The following is a 20,504-nucleotide window of genomic DNA, read 5'->3' as shown; positions in this document are numbered from 1 at the left end:
AATGTGATGGTATAATTTGCTATCATTACTTAAGGTGAATGGGAGTTGATCTATATTTAAGTTTGTGGCTAGTTATTTGATAATACTATATTCAATCAATTTTATGCATTATCTTGAGCACGTCTGTATTACTGTATTACTACTAATTGATGAGTTTGTTTTATATCTCATTAATATCTTTATACACACACACACACACACACACACACACACACACACTCTCTCTCTAAAAGTAGGTCCTACTTTTTCTGTCTATCCAAATTAATTTATAAAATCACTCGTAAAAAAAAAAAAAGCTTTCAATATGAGGACCAATTAGAAGTAAACAACCCCCCCCCCCCAGGAAGTTGTAAACAGGCGGGGAATTTCCTCTCTTAGTTTTACATACGACAATTTCTATAGAGAATCGAACTTTTGCACAATCTTCAAAACTCGTAAGATATTGGTAAACGATGAACTAAGAACTTACATCTCCGCCAAATGCCTTTAAGGGATATCCTTTCGGTACCATTTTTTTAATTCTCAATTTCCGATGTGGGACGGTGGTAGTGGTGATAGTGGTAGTAGTAGTAGTTTTGATGGCTTGTTGTAGCTGTGGTGGTGATAGTGGTGATTGTGGTAGGGGTAGCAGTGATTGTGGGAGTGATATAGGTGGTGGTGGTTGTATTTGTGGTGGTGGTGATGGTAGTGATGGGGGTAATTGTGTTGGTAATAGTGGTGGTGGCAGTTGTGGCGCTTTTGCTAGTGATAATGTTCTTGTTGATTCAGGTCATGATGATGGTAACGGTAGTAGTAGTAGTAGTAATAGTAATAGCAGTAATACTGCAAATGAGTGTTATAATCAATCAGACAACAGGAACCACTACCACCTCCACAATCCCCTCTATCACCACCACCACCACCACCACCACCACCACCACCACCACCACCACCACCACCACCACCACCACCACCACCACCACCACCACCACCACCACCACCACCACCACCTACTACTACTAACACATATATATTGGCGCCCTCTGTGTGTCCCATATCTACAGGAACAAAAGTTGATCGAAGCCACAACCGTGAATAGAAATATTGTGCGACACGGGATTAGTGGATCAGTACATTGTCGTGGAGCAGTAGTACACCATACCTCATGTTAGAATTCACGTCGGTTTTTTTTCTCCAGATGACGTTGTGCAATTTTCCCATTATGCCAACATAATAGTCGCTGGTGAAATATGTTTTATATGGACCGGAGTCGATAAGCAGAATCCCTTTGGCTTCCCAGAAAATCGAGGCCATGATTTCAGAACTTCTTGAAAGAGTCGGAGAATTCTATTGCTTCCGTTTGTGGGTGGATTCCATCTTTAACTTGGAGTCCCAGTGAGGAATCCAGTTCTCATCTTTCGCCACCAGGCAGGAGAGTTGGATGGATCGGTCTCATATAGTTCAAGGAGTTTGTGACATACAGCTGGTCTCTGGTGTCAATCTTGAGCGCTGATGTTTCGTTTACACTGACAAACTCACACATCTTCAAATATTCACTGATGATGGTCACAACACTACCATGTAAGCTGCCAACCTCAGTGCTTATTTCATCGACTCTGATACTTTGGTTCGTCATAATTAAGTTCTCTCCCCATCAACAGTTATCGCCTCGGTGACATCTCAAGGTTCTCACGCCCACACTTGAACGCCTTGACCGGCCTTGTTATGACGGTATATGAAGGTCATCTGTACCTCACACTCCCACGAAGCGTCGACTAATTTACTTGCCAAACTCTGTAATTTTCTCGTAATTCATACTTTAAACACTCACTCTGAAACGATAGGTAGGCGCCACATTATTCAAATTAACCCAGACAAATCCCCCAAGCATTCAACTCAATGTTACCATAAATTCAGAGCCCTGCAGCATTACTTTACCTATGATTATTGCAGAGCCTTTTGACCGCCCCAAGTATATACTGTACGTGTGGTCTCATTAACACACCACTGAACTTATCTTGGAAACATGAAATTAATGAATAAAATATTTGAATGTTATCTATTGAATGGTAAAAGTTGACACATACTGACCTTAATATTATACAATAGTTATTTTTGCATGGTTTATGTTAGATGATGTTATAAAACTATATTTAATCATGTTTTAGTGTATTTCATCACTAATGTTGTTCACCTATATCTTGAAGACTTTTATGACAATATTTTAGCCTGAATATCATATTTTCAGATGGTAACAGATGACTAATCTCATCATCACTACCACTATTTTCGCCATCATCACCATCACTACTACCAGGTAACAGATGACTATTCTCATCATCACTACCACTATTTTCGCCATCATCACCATCACTACTACCAGGTAACAGATGACTATTCTCATCATCACTACCACTATTTTCGCCATCATCACCATCACTACTACCAGGAAACAGATGACTATTATCATCATCACTACCACCATTTTCGCCATCATCACCATCACTACTACCACCATCTCTATCACCACCACTACTAACCACAACTACCCCCCCTCCTACAGTACCCCCGAAGCGCGTGAGTGTGGTGATGGGAGGACACAAGACCGCCCCCCGCAGCAGGTCGAGCAGTGTGGTGGGTCCTTACCTGGAGGGCGACACACCTAAGCTCACCTGTGTTGCTTATGGAGGTACGTAGACACTGACAGACACACGAAGACACCAGCGGGGAGTGAGAGACAGTCACAGGTAGATACTATAAAAAAAGTGTGAGAGAAGAGTGAGAAAGTGTGAGAGGAGAGTGAGAAAGTGTGAGAGGAGAGTGAGGAGAACTGTGAGAGAGAGTGAGAAAGTGTGAGAGGAGAGTGAGAAAGTGTGAGAGGAGAGTGAGAAACTGTGAGAGTGAGAAAGTGTGAGAGGAGAGTGAGAAAGTGTGAGAGGAGAGTGAGAAAGTGTGAGAGGAGAGTGAGAAAGTGACTAAATGATAAATAGCAGTTAAGGAAAGAGAGTGAATAAGAGAATGAGAAACAGAAAGAGGGATTTATAGAAGTAACTTTAAATGATAATGATGATAATAATAATAATTTTTGTTCTGAAAATTTACACACGCGAAAATAGAATAAACTAAGAATATGATATAATGAAACGAAGATAATATACATTATATACAAGAATTACCCAGTGGTATATTACATGTAAAACAGATTACAGTATTGGAATATTCACATGGACGTCAAAAATATGCAAATATCCTGTTGCATATCAAAGGGTTAATATTAATTCTAATTTAACAGGATACTTAAAAGGGAGACAATATGTCGACTGTGAAACTCTCTCTCTCTCTCTCTCTCTCTCTCTCTCTCTCTCTCTCTCTCTCTCTCTCTCAACCCATCTACCCATCCATTTCCTCTTCCATCTGATACATCCACCGCCTCTCCTTCCTCTACCACTATCCATCTATATCCATTACCCTTTCCATCGACTCTTATCCATCCCCTTGTGCCCTATCCACCTTAATGCACCCTCCTTCCCACTGCCACTCTATCCAGTTTTATGCATCCCCTTTCCCATCCACCCCATCCACCTTCATCCCTCCTCCTACCAACCTTTCTCCGCCTTTATCCACCTTAATCCACTTCCTCTATACACACAAGTCTCTCACATATTAAAAAGTTTCTGCCATGTTAAACTTTCTCTCGGGTTAACTTTCTCCTGCATCCAAGTCTTTATCTAACTCTCTAGTCTTAACTTTCTTCGGCATTAAATTATCTTTTTACTTTGCTCTCTCTTGTCTTATCTTCGTGATACACTATACTTTCTCTTCTACTAACTGTCTTCTGTGCTTTCCTACTTTCTCCGGTAACTTTCTTCTGTGTTAGCTTTCTATTTTGATGAGATTTGTTATTTTCTTATTGTTCTATTTATTTTTAAACCCTCTTTGTCGTGATAAAATTCTAATATATGGATTTTTATCTTTGTCAACTTTCTAATTTATTCAACTTTCTTTTGTGTTAACTTTTACTATATAATCTTTAAACTTTCCTCAATTTCCCTTGTGTTTTCTTTATGTTAACTTTCTATAAATAATTTGCTCTGTATTGAAATCATTGTGCATGATTTTCCAATAAAACTTTCTCCTGTACATACTTTCTTTACTCAAACTTTAATTCATCACTTTCTCTGTGGAGTTAACGTCTTCATTTACTAAGATTTCTGTTTGGTTAACTTATTAATAAATTAAGTTTTCTCCGGTGATAACTTTCTCCAGCATTAAGCTTTTCTTAGGTTGACTTTCTACCGGATGAAGCTTTCTCCTGTGTTGACTTTCTACCGGATGAAGCTTTCTCCTGTGTTGACTTCTACCGGATGAAGCTTTCTCCTTTGTTGACTTTCTACCGGATGTAGCTTTCTCCTGTGTTGACTTTCTACCGGATGAAGCTTTCTGCTGTGGCAAATTTCAATAACCTTAAACTGTCGCGTGTGTTAATTTCCCAGAGGGTTAAGCTTTCCCCTGTATCGACTTTCCTTTCTACAATATAACCTTCCTTAAATGTATTTTTCTACAGCAACTAAATTCCTCTTCATCTAAATCTTTCTCACACAAACTCTTTTATGCTATGTACTTTCTCTCTCTCCTTTCACCTTCTACTCACACAATATATATTCATGTGTGAGCTGTGACAGCAGTGCCGGATTAACCATGAGGCACTTGAGGCACTGGCCTCAGGCCCCCCGACTCTAAGGGGCCCCCAAATCCAAACATTCTCGAAGTTGAAGCGTATAAAACATGAACTTCGTTCAACGATGTCCTAGCAACGTCTCAATTTTCTGTCTCTTATGAACATTGAATGTGTTATTTTGCAGAAGCTTAATTTTGGTGAAATCTTTGATAAATCTTGGTATATTTTGTTCTTGCTATATATATATATATATATATATATATATATATATATATATATATATATATATATATATATATATATATATATATATATATATATATATATATATATATATATATACCTTGAGGGTAGGGGGCCCCAGTTTGATCTGTGCCTCAGGCCCCTATTAAGCTTAATCCGGCCCTGTGTAGCAGACACTTTATCAATCTGTCAACTTTCTTTTTTTACGGTCAATTTTGTTTAAGCGAGCGCTGTTCTATCCATCAATTTCCTCCTTTACGCTTTTATTAATTTTCACTTCATATTTTTCATTTCGGTGTCAAGATGAATTTTTCCTCTAAACAACATTATACAATTTTTGTTTCGTTGTCATTTTATCTTATCTTCATTTTTTTCTTTCTCAACTTTTCATGAATAATTTTTAATCCTGCAGCTTAGCTAGTGGCGTTAAAGTGTGTGTGTGTGTGTGTGTGTGTGTCTGCTGAACATGTAGCCTACACACACACACACACAAAGGTTGGTTTTAAAAGCATTATGGTGCCAAAGTTGAACCCTTGGTATGAATCTTTCACGACCAACCATTCCCCCCCCCCCCTGGGATTTACCTGTCAGCCTAGGCGGTCACCAGGTGAGACTACCAGCCAGGTAAACCATAGAAGTTGTTACTGACTGATGGGCAGAGGCAGACAGATAACAGAGAGAGAGATAAGAGACGAATAGAGAGAAAGTGAGAGATGAGATGAATGAGAAAAGAGGAGAGAGAGAGAGTATGGTTGACTCCAAATCAAGTATCTTCCTCAACTCTCACGAGGTAAGAAAGTTTGTCTTTAATCTTTTCCTTTGTGTGTGTGTGTGTGTGTGTGTGTGTGTGTGTGTGTGTGTGTGTGTGTGTGTGTGTGTTTATTTGTGTGTGTGTGTGTGTGTGTGTGTGTGTGTGTGTGTGTGTGTTTATTTGTGTGTATGTATAATTTTAAGTGTATGATCAAGGAGTGTATGTTTGTATGTGATTATGTATGTATGTGTGTGTCAAAGGTCAACATCCAGGTCAAGTTCACTAGAGTAGATTGAATTAAAATGATTTATATATCCCGAGTAAAACTTTTTATTTTTTTATTCATTATTTTCTCTTTATTTTCGTTCATCTCTGCAGGCAACCCTCGTCCATCTGTTGTCTGGTTCGAAGGTACTTACCTCCTCGACAGCTACATGGAGTCTGACGCTTCAAGTAATATTCACGAAGCTTTTGACGAACTGGGTATAACGACGCTCGGCCCGGGGCCTCCAACACTACGTCCAGCATACTTAGGAGATCCATTCAATATGCTCACTTTGGGGCCCCCAACGCCACGGCCAGCCTATGGAAGAGGAGACCCATTTATTACGCTCACGCCAGGGCGCCCCACTTCATCGCCAGCCTTTGGAGGGGAGCCGTTCAATACGCTCTCTCTGGGGCCTCTTAGTCGCAGCCACTTGAAGTTGCTACTTACATGTGAAGCTTCCAATAATAATATTACCTTGCCCACCTCCCTCCTGGTCACCGTGGATATGAATTGTGAGTTATCTCTATCTCATTTTCTTTTTTAAACGTTTTTGTATTTAATCTCTCTCTCTCTCTCTTTCTCTCCCGTATTTATCAGGAAATATACTTGGCGTCATTCGCCCCATTTTTTCTTGTTAGAAAGTTAATTGCTTTTTCCATTATTTGAAAACTGAATTATCATACATTTTATCAATAACAATTAAACTCTTGGAAATTATATTGAATTTTATAATAACATTTTCAGATACGTGTTGTGCTGCCTAGATGGTTTAATTCTGTGTAATAGTTCCCCCCATCTCTCTCTCTCTCTCTCTCTCTCTCTCTCTCTCTCTCTCTCTCTCTAGTGGAAGTTTTGTATCATAATATTATATAGAAATGGAGAGAAATCTTTCCCCTGTCCGTCTCTCTTTTTCTGTCTGTCTGTCTGTTTCTCTGTCTCAATCAATCCATCAATCTCTCTGTACAGCGCAACATTACAAGAAGAAAACTCAACTTTTCTCTCCCTGTCATTCACTGGGCATGAGCTGTCATCCTCCCTCACCTTCAGCTTAAAGCTTAAGTGTATTAAAGGTTTAGCTGCTTCCGTTGCCTGTGATCGTACTCGCTTCAGCTGGTCTTGAGACGCCAGCTCCACAATACCTGTTTGTAGCTATAGACTGTTTAGCCCTTTGACGATGTTAGTTTAACCCTACCAAAATTAACCCATATGCTAGTTTACTTGACTACGCTAATTTAGCCCTTTAACGATGCTAGTTTAACCCTTTGACTACGCTAATTAACCCCACTTAACCCTTGACGATGTATTAACCCTTGACTACGCTAATTTAACCCTTGACGATGCTCTTTAACCCTTGACTACGCTAACGACATGCTTAACTAGTAATACCTTTATGCTAGTTACCTTGACTACGCTAATTTAACCCTTTGACGATGCTAGTTTAACCCTGACTACGCTAATTTAACCCTAACGATGCTTAAGCTGCTAATTTAACCGACGTGCTAGTTAATTGAATATTAATTGACGAAGCTAGTTAACCTTGATACGCTATTTACTTTGACGAGGCTAGTTTAACCCTTTGACGATGCTAGTTTAACCCTTTGACGAAGCTAGTTTAACCCTTTGACAACGCTAATTTAACCTTTTGACGATGCTAGTTTAACCCTTTGACGATGCTAGTTTAACCCTTTGACGATGCTAGTTTAACCCTTTGACGATGCTAGTTTAACCCTTTGACGATGCTAGTTTAACCCTTTGACGATGCTAGTTTAACCCTTTGACTACGCTAATTTAACCTTTTGAGGATGCTAGTTTAACCCTTTGACGATGCTAGTTTAACCCTTTGACGATGCTAGTTTACTACCCCTTTTTGAGCGCTAATTTAACCTTTTAAGGATGCTAATTTATCCCTTTGACTACACTAATTTAACCCTTTGATGGAATGATTTAACCCTTCAGGACTCAAAGGGTTAAGGTGTGTCTTTTTTACTCTTTGGTCAGAGACGAAAATTTGATAAATAGATTTGAATTATAAGAGTTCTGTTTGTTTTTGCTTTTAATTATTGATGACTATAGTGCGACTAACTGAGAAGACACGTTGAAAGACCAATTATTGATGACTATAGTTGAATACACGTTGAAAGACCATTGTAGTCAAACATTATAACATCAATATCAGTTTTGACAATGACATTTGTTTGGTCTCTCGCTGTGTTTGATAAGGTAGATAAATGGGTCAGGTGTAGGTGTTTAGGTATTGTTTTTGAGGTCAATACAGCCACGTTCATTCTGCTGTTGGTTGGAGTTCCTTGTGTCATATTATGTGTCATATGGCTGGTGTGAGGTGAGAGATTCTGGAGTATTTTAGCATTTCACTTACACTGCCAGATCATACGTCCAGGTTGAGCTATGTGACTTGTACTCGCCTGGGGGATGAAGGTAGTAGGGAGGAAAGGTGATTCAAGGGAGTGATATATAGGGTGTCCCAGAAAAATGTCCCTGCTTCCCTCCCTGCCTGCAACTCAGTGTCTCAAGGAACAGGCAGGCAGGGAGGGAAGCAGGGACATTTTTCTGGGACACCTATAGTAGATACTGTGTGAACATGAATTCTTGCCATCGTACAGTTTTATTGCTTTGGTTATTTACTATGTGAGAGGCGTTTTAAGGTTAATCATTTCTTCACTTACACATTAACAATAGTCTACGTGTGGGTTTTCATTGCCATGTTTGAGTCAATTTTCACTCTTAAGAATATTATAGTGTACTGATCTTTACTAACGCACTTCCCCTCACTCACTCACTCACGCACTCATCATCATCATTAGTGTGTTATAGACGCGCATGGAACCTACTGCCTTCACCTACCATAGAAAGAACTACCTTCCTAAATTTCTAATCATTATTCCCGTGTGTATGAACTATCTTAACATACGTACATAAACACCACGGCTGTATACGCGCACAATACATATAAATAACATATAAATATCATAGAAACATTAACCTACCCCAGACTGAAATAAACGAAAGGTGGTGATTAATGGCGTTACTTTATAGGGTCGAGGTCTTTAAATTTTATGAAGGTGGGATTTTAACTCTCATTAGCATTTCTCTGGTAATCTGTGTTGCATCCAGAAGTGATGATGGTCTGTTTTCATACTTCAATTCTTCTTAGATGATTTTGGTAGACGATAGATTTTAGTTAATATCGAGTCAAAAATTTTTCAACTTATCGGTGTGTGGCGTGTGGCTCTCCCCCTTACATGAATATTAAACAGACTCTTTCATCTCGCGTTAATTCTGTACCATCTTTGTTGATTTGTTTATGATTCCTGTGGTGTGTGACTTGTGAGACACTTGTACTCTACGTGTATAAGGTAAATACAATAATGATTTAAGTTATTAGTAGCACCTGTGGGATATAAATTACTGTTCACTTAATAAGGAAGAATACTGTTTTGCGTTTCTTTATTTTTTTTCTGATCTACTGATTTACTAAGAATACGTGCTTTGAAGGCCTTGGTTATGCAAACTTAAACTACATGTATTATTATTATTATTATTATTATTATTATTATTATTATTATTATTATTATTATTATTATTATTATTATTATTATTATTATTATTATTATTATTATTATTATTATTATTATTATTATTTCATCGTAAATTTACTGGTATTCAGAATTTGTCATGACGTAGGGAATTTTCATTTGCTTTAGATTTTAATCTTTTATAGAAAGGAATTTAACCAGAAGGTTTAATTTCCAGTCAAATAGTTTTTAATTTGTACTGTATAAAAGTTACTGACGTAACATGAATACCTGTTGTGCAATTTATATACGTTGATAAAATGTGTTCTGTATTAGACCAGAAATGAGAGAGGATTGAGCGTTTGAAATGTTGTTAAACTGCAGGTACACTTAACATGTTTCATCATTACTATATTGGTCTTTTTTTATATTTAAATTTAGATTCTCACGTGGAGCCTTAGTTGTTGATATTATATATATCCTGCAGACATAAGATAGATGTAGAAAATTATAGGTAGAGATTTTCAACAACAGGGGACCCAGAACATCTCCCTGAGGTACAGTGACCCCAGATCTAGTATAATGACCCTTAGCATTGCGGGCTGCCTTGGTGCTAGACCCTGCAGCCACAGGTTTCAGGGACATGTAGCATAACAACACATCTTTCACACTGAGGAACTCGTAAGGACTAAGGAGTCTATGGGGAGTTAAAAGCTTATCTCCCTAAATTCCTTACATCTCCCACACTACCTCTCTTCTGCCCTCGAGCAGCCGCCTCTCCCCAGACCTCTATGCTGGGTGAAGTATGGAAAGGAAATTGTGGTCACCCCTTCAGCCCCCAAATTTTCCCCCTGAACTTCCCTTGATTTCCCCCAGACACTCCAACCTTAACTCCTCGTCTTCTTTCTACTCACAGTGCCCCCGTTAAAGGTGGAGATCAGCCCCCCGGACCCCCAGGCGCCCCTGAGAGCTGGGGAAGAGTACGTGGTGAAGTGTGTGGTGGTGGGAGCCCGTCCACCTCCGACTGTGTCCTGGTGGAGCGGCTTTGAGAGGGTCCTTCAGGCCTCAGTCACGGTGAGTGTGGTGGTGAGAAGACACTGGCAAACACACACACACACACACACACACACACACACACACAGAAAAAGAAACAGTCCGAGAATAAATTAAATATATTGATAGAAATATGCATTTTGAAAACAATAATGGAGGAGAGAGAGAGAGAGATGTTAGTATCATTGAAGTTGACCCAAACTCTCACCATCATCGAGCCCTCCAATATGTGTCTCTAAATGTCCTCCGGCGAAGTGCGAAGCCTCGCCCACGATGGCAATACTGCAAATGTGTAAAAAAAAAAAAAATTAATGATTTTTTTATTTGGTAACTCTGTGGAGCAGTAGCAAGCGTAAAACTTTGTTGTGACATTTTGGTTTGGGGGAGGGACTACGGGCGTATATATATATATATATATATATATATATATATATATATATATATATATATATATATATATATATATATATATATATATATATATATATGATTGTTATGGTTGCCCTTTGTGTCCAAAGCTGACCGGCCATAGGATTACCTAGGCGTGGATTTAGAAGCTGTCGCCAACACAGCAACCACACCCCAAGTTAACGAGCTGTATCACCCAATTTTAAGAAATAATCCAAAAAGACCAGACAACTTGCCAGCTACACTACACGATCCGCGAATCTATTAACATCCAGGTTCCCAATTACTGCTGCATAGAGAGAGCCTGTTTATACATACATACATACATACATACATACATACATACATACATACATACATACATACATACATACATACATACATACATACATACATACATACTGTACTACTTATCATACCCAAATCCCTAAAGTAAGTTATTTAATCTCACCTTTCTCGCCTCTTCCCTCCACTTCCTCCAGACCTCAGCGGACGGCAATGTAACCACCAGCAGGCTCCTCCTCGCCCCACGACCTGAGGACAATGGTTCGACCCTCCGGTGTATAGCGGAGACCCACTCCCCTCCGGCCACCCTGGAAGACGCCTGGCCTCTCACAGTGCACTGTATGTACTTTACCTCGCCCCTGTGCACTGTGTATACCCCACGTGCACTGTATGTATCTCATCCCGTGTACTGTTTGTAGCCACCGTGCACTGCATGTAGTCACCGTGCACTGTATGTAACCCCGTGCACTATATGTACACACCGTACATTCTACGTACCGACGTGCACTGTATGTACCCAACCCCGTGCATTGCATGTAGCTCTCGTATAGTGAATGTAGCCACCATACACTTTTCGCAGTCTACCTCCACTGTAATCTGACTGTAATTTATTTTATTGTGCACTATTAGCAGCAGTGCCTATCGTTGGTAGTTTTAATGTGCCTTGTGGGTAGCAAAATATAGCGCTGTGGCCATATTGATATCTGTAAGAAGCTTCACTGTGTGTGTGTGTGTGTGTGTAATAATAATAGTAATAATTAACGGTTTATTAAGATAATATGGTAGCCAGAAGGCTGAAAATATACAATAAACAGAGAAAATAAGTTACATAAGGTGAAATCGGAGAGTGGGTCACTTGATTGTCAAAAGCTTTCATTACAAAAATATAAGAATCATAGAGTCAACATATAGGATTAACTATAGATCTGGTCCTGTGTGTGTCTGTCTGTCTGTCTCTGTCTGTCTTTGTGTGTCTCTGTGTCTATGGTCGACGAGGTGACCCGGATAAAGGCCCTGAACAAATGCTTCTTGGTACCATGTAACACGTCAAAGTTGCTGAAACACAAGCAGGTTTATTTTTCCTCAGCTTCTCGTGTATAAAGGTGGACCCTCTCTTGTCTCCCGTCACCACACGTTAACACTTCCTCTCAACACATTATTTTATATGACGTTGAATACAAGCTTTCTTCTAAAATTTTAACCTGTCTTAATTTACATTATCAACAAGCAGCTGTACGTATATATTTATGTAATATTAAAGGACCGCTTCTGCTATACAGTACAATGTTTTTCGTATCATTTGTGTCATGTAGGACAAGTTGTTTACATCAAGTACCTCAGTACAACGACCTGTAGGTGTACAATGTTGTGAGAAGAAAATCATCACAGCGACGTGTAGATTCAAGTAATTTTCTGAGACAAATATCACCACAGCTGACGAGGCAGATGGCGGCGCTGCCTCATAACAGCAGATGAACAACTGAGTCAGGCGCTGAAATCTCACTTTATCATCAGTTGTCTATCTGTCTCACACCAGCCATGTCCTGGACCACCTGGGGGGGAGGAACTGGTTGATTAAAGCTGTTCGTCTTATTGTTGGTTGTTAACTTGCTTGAAGGACGTGGTTGTACAATAAGGAAAATTGTAGGTAGAGGACGGTAGATGTTACCGAATATTGCACAGCCCAGGTCATCAACAGACACACGGCAGACAAGTGCTACAACTTCCTCAGAGAGAATGTTATGGTGTCTTGTGTCTTCCAGGTTATATAGCGTACGTCTGTGTGTTGTATTTCGTCACACAAGCTGAAAGTCTGTCTTTTTATTACGACCAACAAATGCACTCACCGACTCGCATCCAATTAGGGCGTGTAGGCCGGAATTGCTGGGGATAATGAAAGTCTTAAGTTTCCAGTTACCGCTTGGGTGTCAGCAGTTCTGGTACGGACTCGGGCTCCTGCATGCAGGATAAGCTGTGCTGCAAGCTTATGTTGGTAATAGCAAACCATGACCTCCACACCCACGTCTTATCATGACCATTATCTGCAGTAATATTCTACCCCACCGCAGTGTCCCTTTTTTGCTGTGCATACGCTCACGTCCCGGAGTTTTTTTTTAAGCACTAACAGAGACTTGGCAAAAGTTGTAATCTGAAGCAGTTTTATATCAGCTGTTTGTGAAGATTTATCATGACTCTTGGTGTTGACTTTGAGAGTGACCACATTTTTGACTGCAACTGTTAAAGCAGCTTGGTGTTTCTGAACTGTTGTATTCAATTTTCCTAGTTACCCTCGTCAAGAAGCCTCATCTGTTATATCAAGCTTACTGTCCACTGAAGCCAGTGCCAAAGTGGTTGATCCAGGTGTTTACAGCACAACTCCAGTAGGTAGTTGTCGTGACTGTATGCGAGCGAAGAAACTCGTGTACGCCTCCGAGTTACGTGTTTCCCCGCGACCACTATGGCTGTTTGTTTTGAAGATGTTGAGCCTCTTACTAATGTGGCTATTAAAAGCTTTACCAAAACAACCTTCCCTAAACTGAAGCTTTAAGAAGATTTTGTGTTGCGTCATCTGCTGCTAGCCTGCTAGAGATAAGGGAAAGCTCGGTTTACTGGCGATGGCTGGAAGAGGTTTCGTCAGCTACTGAGCAATACCTTTACTATATACAGTACACGTTCTGCTAAACTTTAGTCATACTAGGCTAGTTCACTTCCTAGTGGCTCCCTTCATCTGTTCCTGTCCGTCCTACCACAATCCTGTAACAGTCATCTATGGAGGTAATAATATGGTGTCACCAACCACAGTTTCCTACTTCACACAGCATCTCACAGCCACACACTTTGTCTTGTTACTCCTGTTAAAAGTTTATTCCATGGGTGGTGTGATGAACAGCTGCCGTGGAAAGTCGACGTTTGAAACTCCATATTGCTCCTGTGACAATATGCTCCCAGCTTCAACACAGGAGTCGCTGAGCAATACCATATATCTCCAGTACCGACATGTATCAAGCTTAGGTTGTGCTGCCATAAACATACGTCCCTGGCACCACAGTCATGACACACTAACCAAGAAGCCCAGCGTGACACATAAGACACGGACCAGCAAGAGTAATAGTGTACGGTCAAGCAGCCACACCACCAATACTTCACTCAACTTTTACATCCGTCATATAAGAGCTGAAAGTCCTGAATGAAATTATTATATTCTCTCAGTTCCCGGCACTGTCTCTGTGGCAGTCAGTGAGAACGAACACAAACATCTGAAGGGATTTTCAACATTATTCTTACACAGTTTCTCTAAGGAAGATAAAGTGTAAAACACGTGTCGTCTTGATAGAAATAGTTGGCTCGTGACCTTAACGCTAAATATTATAATAATTTAAAGCTCCCAGTAATACAAGACGTGGACTGTACATTTTAATTGTCTAGTGAGAATAATTAATTACCGTGAACTGTTTGGATGTTGTTTATTCTGTGCCTTAGATGAGGAAGGTAGTGTGTGTGTGTGTGTGTGTATGTATGTGTGTTATCTTATGTATGTATTAATTAAGTAATGATAATTTTCTTCACAATACCTATCTGTTTTACAGTTATGCATCACCTTTTAACCTTGTATTAATACGATCTCAGAGAGAGAGAGAGAGAGAGAGAGAGAGAGAGAGAGAGAGAGAGAGAGAGAGTCTAAATATATGTTATAATAATCACTGGTCCCCTACAACAGGTAATATACAACACCTAGACACCTGCACACAAACACAGGCCCCCCCACCCACGTCCAGAACACACACAGGTAAATCAGTTTATCTCCACATCACCCACAAGTTTCTCTGACCACTATGAATATTATTAGTGTATACAGAATTATTACTTCCTGGACCGGTAGCCTTGATGTGTATTTTGCTATAGCTATCGTGTATTGTAGTCTTAGTGTATTGCTGTAAACTGGCGTGTATTGTAGTCTTAGTGTATTGCTGTAGCCTGGCGTGTACTGTATTGTAGTCTTAGTGTATTGCTGTAACCTGGCGTGTATTGCTGTAGCCTATTGTAGTCTTAGTGTATTGCTGTAGCCTGGCGTGTACTGTATTGTAGTCTTAGTGTATTGCTGTAGCCTGGTGTACTGTATTGTAGTCTTAGTGTATGCTGTAGCCTGGGGTGTATTGTAGTCTTAGTGTATTGCTGTATTGTAGTCCTGTAACCTGGGGTGTATTGTAGTCTTAGTGTATTGCTGTAGCCTGGCGTGTACTGTATTGTAGTCTTAGTGTATTTGCTGTGGCCTGGCGTGTGTTAGCCAGTCTTAGTGTATTGCTGCCTTGTGACCTGGGGTGTATTGTAGTCTTAGTGTATTGCTGTAGCCTGGCGTGTACTGTATTGTAGTCTTAGTGTATTGCTGTAACCTGGGGTGTATTGTAGTCTTAGTGTATTGCTGTAGCCTGACGTGTACTGTATTGTAGTCTTAGTGTATTGCTGTAACCTGGGGTGTATTGTAGTCTTAGTGTAGTGCTGTAACCTGGGGTGTATTGTAGTCTTAGTGTAGTGCTGTAACCTGGGGTGTATTGTAGTCTTAGTGTATTGCTGTAACCTGGGGTGTATTGTAGTCTTAGTGTATTGCTGTAGCCTGGCGTGTACTGTATTGTAGTCTTAGTGTAGTGCTGTAACCTGGGGTGTATTGTAGTCTTAGTGTATTGCTGTAGCCTGGCGTGTACTGTATTGTAGTCTTAGTGTAGTGCTGTAACCTGGGGTGTATTGTAGTCTTAGTGTATTGCTGTAGCCTGGCGTGTACTGTATTGTAGTCTTAGTGTATTGCTGTAACCTGGGGTGTATTGTAGTCTTAGTGTATTGCTGTAGCCTGCCGTGTACTGTATTGTAGTCTTAGTGTATTGCTGTAACCTGGGGTGTATTGTAGTCTTAGTGTATTGCTGTAGCCTGACGTGTACTGTATTGTAGTCTTAGTGTAGTGCTGTAGCCTGACGTGTACTGTATTGTAGTCTTAGAGTAATCCTAGTGTACACCGTAGATCGCCTCCTCCTCCTCCTTCTCCTCCTCCTCCTCCCCCTCCTCCTCTTCCCCCTCCTCCTCTTCCTTCTCCTCTTCCTCCTCCTCCTCCACCAGACAAACGCGGTAACAGTTCCAAATGAATATGTTGGTGTTGACAAGAATGGCTCCCTAGATCACACATCTGAATTACCTCATATAATAGACTCTTACCGCCCCTCACTCCCTCCTTCCCTATCTTCTTCCCTCCTCTCCTTTCCTCCATCCTTCTTTCTCCCTACTCCATCCCTCTCTCTCTCTCTCTCTCTCTCTCTCTCTCTCTCTCTCTCTCTCCACACCATCAGGAGGCCATGTGTTACAGGGGACATACATCTTGTCTCCAAGTCTAGTGCTGTGTGTTAATGAGCTCTGCTTGATTAAATGTGCTTGAGAGAGAGAGAGAGAGAGAGAGAGAGAGAGAGAGAGAGAGAGAGAGAGATTCACACACTAAACACTCAGTATGCACAACAGCAATAGCAGCAGACGTGAACAATATTACTGAGTATGATCATTCACAATTAGTGTCAAATTACTCTGGATAATCACTAACATGTTATTTCACTACACAACACCTGGACATATAAACATTTAAAGTATCTATAATAATGATGAGTTATACGCACCTCGGTGGAGTTAATTAGTATTTATTGTTAATTATATTATTTCCAGTAAATTGTAAGTTTTGAGAATTAATTACTATATTGAGGGAATGTTTAAGAGCGTATAATGTGGTAGAAATATGATAAAGTTTATAAAATAATTGAGAAAATGAGGAAGGGATGGAAATTATGAGAGAGAGAGAGAGAGAGAGAGAGAGAGAGAGAGAGAGAGAGAGAGAGAGAGAGAGAGGGAGAGAGAGAGAGAGAGAGAGATCAAAGTCTGGATATAATGAGAGAATGAAAAGTGAAAGATTGGTTTATGACTCAGAGGTGGATGGTATAGGAGGAAGAGGAGGAGGGGGGTGGGGGTGGGGGGTGGGATGAGACCAGGCAGGAGGTAAAAGGATGAGGTGAAGGATGCACTAGACGTGAGGTGGATAGACAGGAAGCAGCAAGAGAGCACGAATTAGTGGATAGCATGACGTCGAATGATTTATGGGAAAGGATGTGAAGCTGATGACTGGTGCTGGCTAGTGGGAAAAGACAAGGGAGGAACATCCAGATTCATAGACTTATTGTGGAAGGAGAATGCCACAGTAGAGCACCTGAATGAACACGGTAATTAGAGATGATTTACAGTACATTAACCTCAACCAAGTTCTGCTATTGCCTCTGGAACGGGAACCTTATGCTCTCGACGTCATTTATCTTGCTCGATCGCGTGTTTATTTAATGAATTAATGAAGGTTCGACACTCGCCATTGCCAATTTTGACGAGTGTTTACCCATCAGTTAATGAGAAATAGTGATTTAACTTTATTATGCCTTTGTGACGTTATCCTTTGGTATATGAAGAGAAACTGTGAGTTACTTTTGTTGAAAATTCATTATCTTTGGCGTATTCATATTAAGATACTTGAGTCATTATAAATGTTGATGATATACAATTAATCGTCTTTCTTCAAGGTGTATAGTGCACCAAGTCCCATCCTTTGACGATGTTTCCTCCCTGGTAAACACTCATAACCTGGCTTAGAAATAATAACTAAAAAACATAGGATAAAAACACCTGGTCTTATTGTGACCTTTGCTGCAGGTAACCAGGAATTAATAAAAGATACGTTAGTGAAGAAGCAGCGTATATAATGACACACGTGTATAAAAATTAACCCGCTTCACTCGGAAAAAACAAAATCAGTAAGTCAGTCAGAGAAGGCAAATATTTATCAAATTAACACAGCCGAAATACCAATAAGGTGAGTTACGAAATACAAAAGACAAAATTATATTATATTTTGCCAGATGCCGGTAAAATTAGCATTGAAAAGCACAGTAAGAGAATACGGAAGACATTTGCATACGATAGAAAGTTATGCAAATTACCTGGTGAATTTTTATTACTGTCTGGTGAAGGAAACTGTAAGAGCCTTGATAGGAGAGGAGAGCAGTGGAGTGGAGTGGAGTGGAGTGGAGTGGAGTGGAGAGGAGAGGAGAGGAGAGGTTAAGTAAAGAGATGGGAGATACAGAACGAGAGAAGAGGGTGGAAGTAGAGAAAGAGAGGAGAGAAGGAATATTAAGAGTGAAATGGAGAGAGAAAGAAGGTGGAAAGAAGCACAGAATATAAAGGGGATAAATGAAAATTAACAGAGTAAAAGAGAGAATTGAAGAGCCAAGAGAGAGAGATAAGAGAGGAACACAAACATATATATAGAGATGGAAGGGAAATGGGATGGAACAAGAAGAGGGGAAAGAAGAGAGAGAAAGAGAAAGCACTTAGGATGAGTGCTAGTAGGCTACCTTGTATTACTGATCTAGATGAGGCGATTCATTTTGGGAGTTTTAATTTCAAGATCCATTACCTCTCTCTCTCTCTCTCTCTCTCTCTCACTTCTATTAATCCTGAATCTGTGGTAAATGTAGGAAAAATGGAAGTGAAAAGAGAGAGAGAGAGAGAGAGAGATAATTAAGTAGTTTATGTAGAAAGAAAAAGAAATCTAGAAATGGATAAAGAGAGAAAGAAAGTGACAAATAGAGTGAGAGAGAGAGAGAGAGAGAGAGAGAGATACTTCAACTAAAGTCTGAGAGTCGAGAAAGAGACAATGATATTAACCAGAGAGAGACTAGCCACAATATTCTCCCTGTCATCATAAACAACACAATTAAACAGCTATGTTAGTCTTAATTACCAGGTGTTGTCAGGTGCTCTACCTTACGTCCTTCTTGCAGGGAATTAGATTTCATGGTTGTGTTGTTGCATTCTATATACATTCTGTTTCATATACATACATACATACACTCACAAATCTATATATATATATATATATATATATATATATATATATATATATATATATATATATATATATATATATATATATATATATATATATATATATTCTTCAGTGATATAAAAATTCAGATGTCCAATTTGTTGCAATTGTTCGTTTTTGTTTTATCTGGCAATTTTTTCTGTCTACGGTTCGTGTCTAAGAGAAAAGTTTTACAGGTTGACCCTTAAAATTTTACACGTTTTTGAAGATGTCTCGAAACTGCTGAATATTTGAAGGGATTTGAACACACATGAAAGATCTTCCGACTTTTATGTATTATAATAATTTGGAAATTTTTTCATAACTTTTAGATTCAACTTTAATAAATTACTTTGATAATAATAATAATAATAATATTATTATTATTATTTTTATTTTTATTATTATTTTTATTATTATTATTATTATTATTATTTTTTTTTTTTTTTTAATTTTTTTTTTACTATCTTATTCTTACTAAATATACAAATTATTCTTATTTTTCATGAGTCTAGACATATGCCGACGGGTATAGTTGCTTTCGCCTGGCCAACGAGCGCCTCTGCTGACGTGGTGAACGACAATGATTTGTTTTCCACGCGAGATATTTTTTCCAGCTACGACACTTTGTTACGCTGCCAGACGTATAATAAATCCTGAACTAACACAGCTATGATTAATAGTTGTTCAATCTTGTTATTGTGGTGATATTTAGCGTTGATTTACTCTTCTCTCTCTCTCTCTCTCTCTCTCTCTCTCTCTCTCTCTTCTCTCTCTCTCTCTGCCCACACACTGTTTACACTTTCCATGCACCCCCACTTCCCCCTTCTTCTCCCACACAATCTCAGACTCTCCTCGCTCTTCCACACTCACACATTTCCTTCCCTCCCTGTACATACTCTCTCCGCTGTTCCACACACACACACACACACACACACACACACACACACACACACACACACTTTCACATTCTCCTCGCTCTCCCACACACACTCCCCGCCCTCCCTACTATCTCTTCCACTCTCCCCGCTCTCACACACCTCTCACACTCTTCCCGCTCTCCCACACACTCTCCCCGCTCTCCTCTCACTCTCCCCTCTCCCCACACACTCTCTCTCTCCCCCGCTCTCCCCTCCCCCACTCTCACACACACTCTCACTCTCCCTCTCTCCCACACTCTCACACAGCTCTCTACACTCTCCCAGCTCTTCCACACTCTCACACTCTCCCTCTGCACTCTCACTCTCTCACACACTCACACTCTCCCCTCTCTCTCACCTCTCACTCTCCCCTCTCCCACACCCTCACCTCTCCCCTCCCACACACCTCTCACCTCCCCGCTCTCCCCTCCTCTCCCACACTCACACACC

General features: G+C 40.0%; 1 protein-coding gene across 1 annotated transcript in view; it reads left to right on the top strand.

Moving 5' to 3' along the window:
* The window catches only part of LOC121873063 (hemicentin-2-like), a 76,866-nt gene that overhangs the window by 41,610 nt on the left and 14,752 nt on the right, over positions 1 to 20,504 (top strand). The window contains exons 4-7 of the mRNA XM_042376379.1: positions 2,543 to 2,668; positions 6,030 to 6,431; positions 10,369 to 10,526; positions 11,396 to 11,537. Coding sequence (XP_042232313.1) covers positions 2,543 to 2,668; positions 6,030 to 6,431; positions 10,369 to 10,526; positions 11,396 to 11,537 — 828 coding nt within the window. The remainder of the gene's footprint in view (positions 1 to 2,542; positions 2,669 to 6,029; positions 6,432 to 10,368; positions 10,527 to 11,395; positions 11,538 to 20,504) is intronic.

This window comes from Homarus americanus, unplaced genomic scaffold, assembly GCF_018991925.1.
Source record: "Homarus americanus isolate GMGI-L3 unplaced genomic scaffold, GMGI_Hamer_2.0 scaffold11022, whole genome shotgun sequence".
NCBI classification, from domain to species: domain Eukaryota; kingdom Metazoa; phylum Arthropoda; class Malacostraca; order Decapoda; family Nephropidae; genus Homarus; species Homarus americanus.
This window is presented reverse-complemented; position numbering and strand designations above follow the sequence as displayed.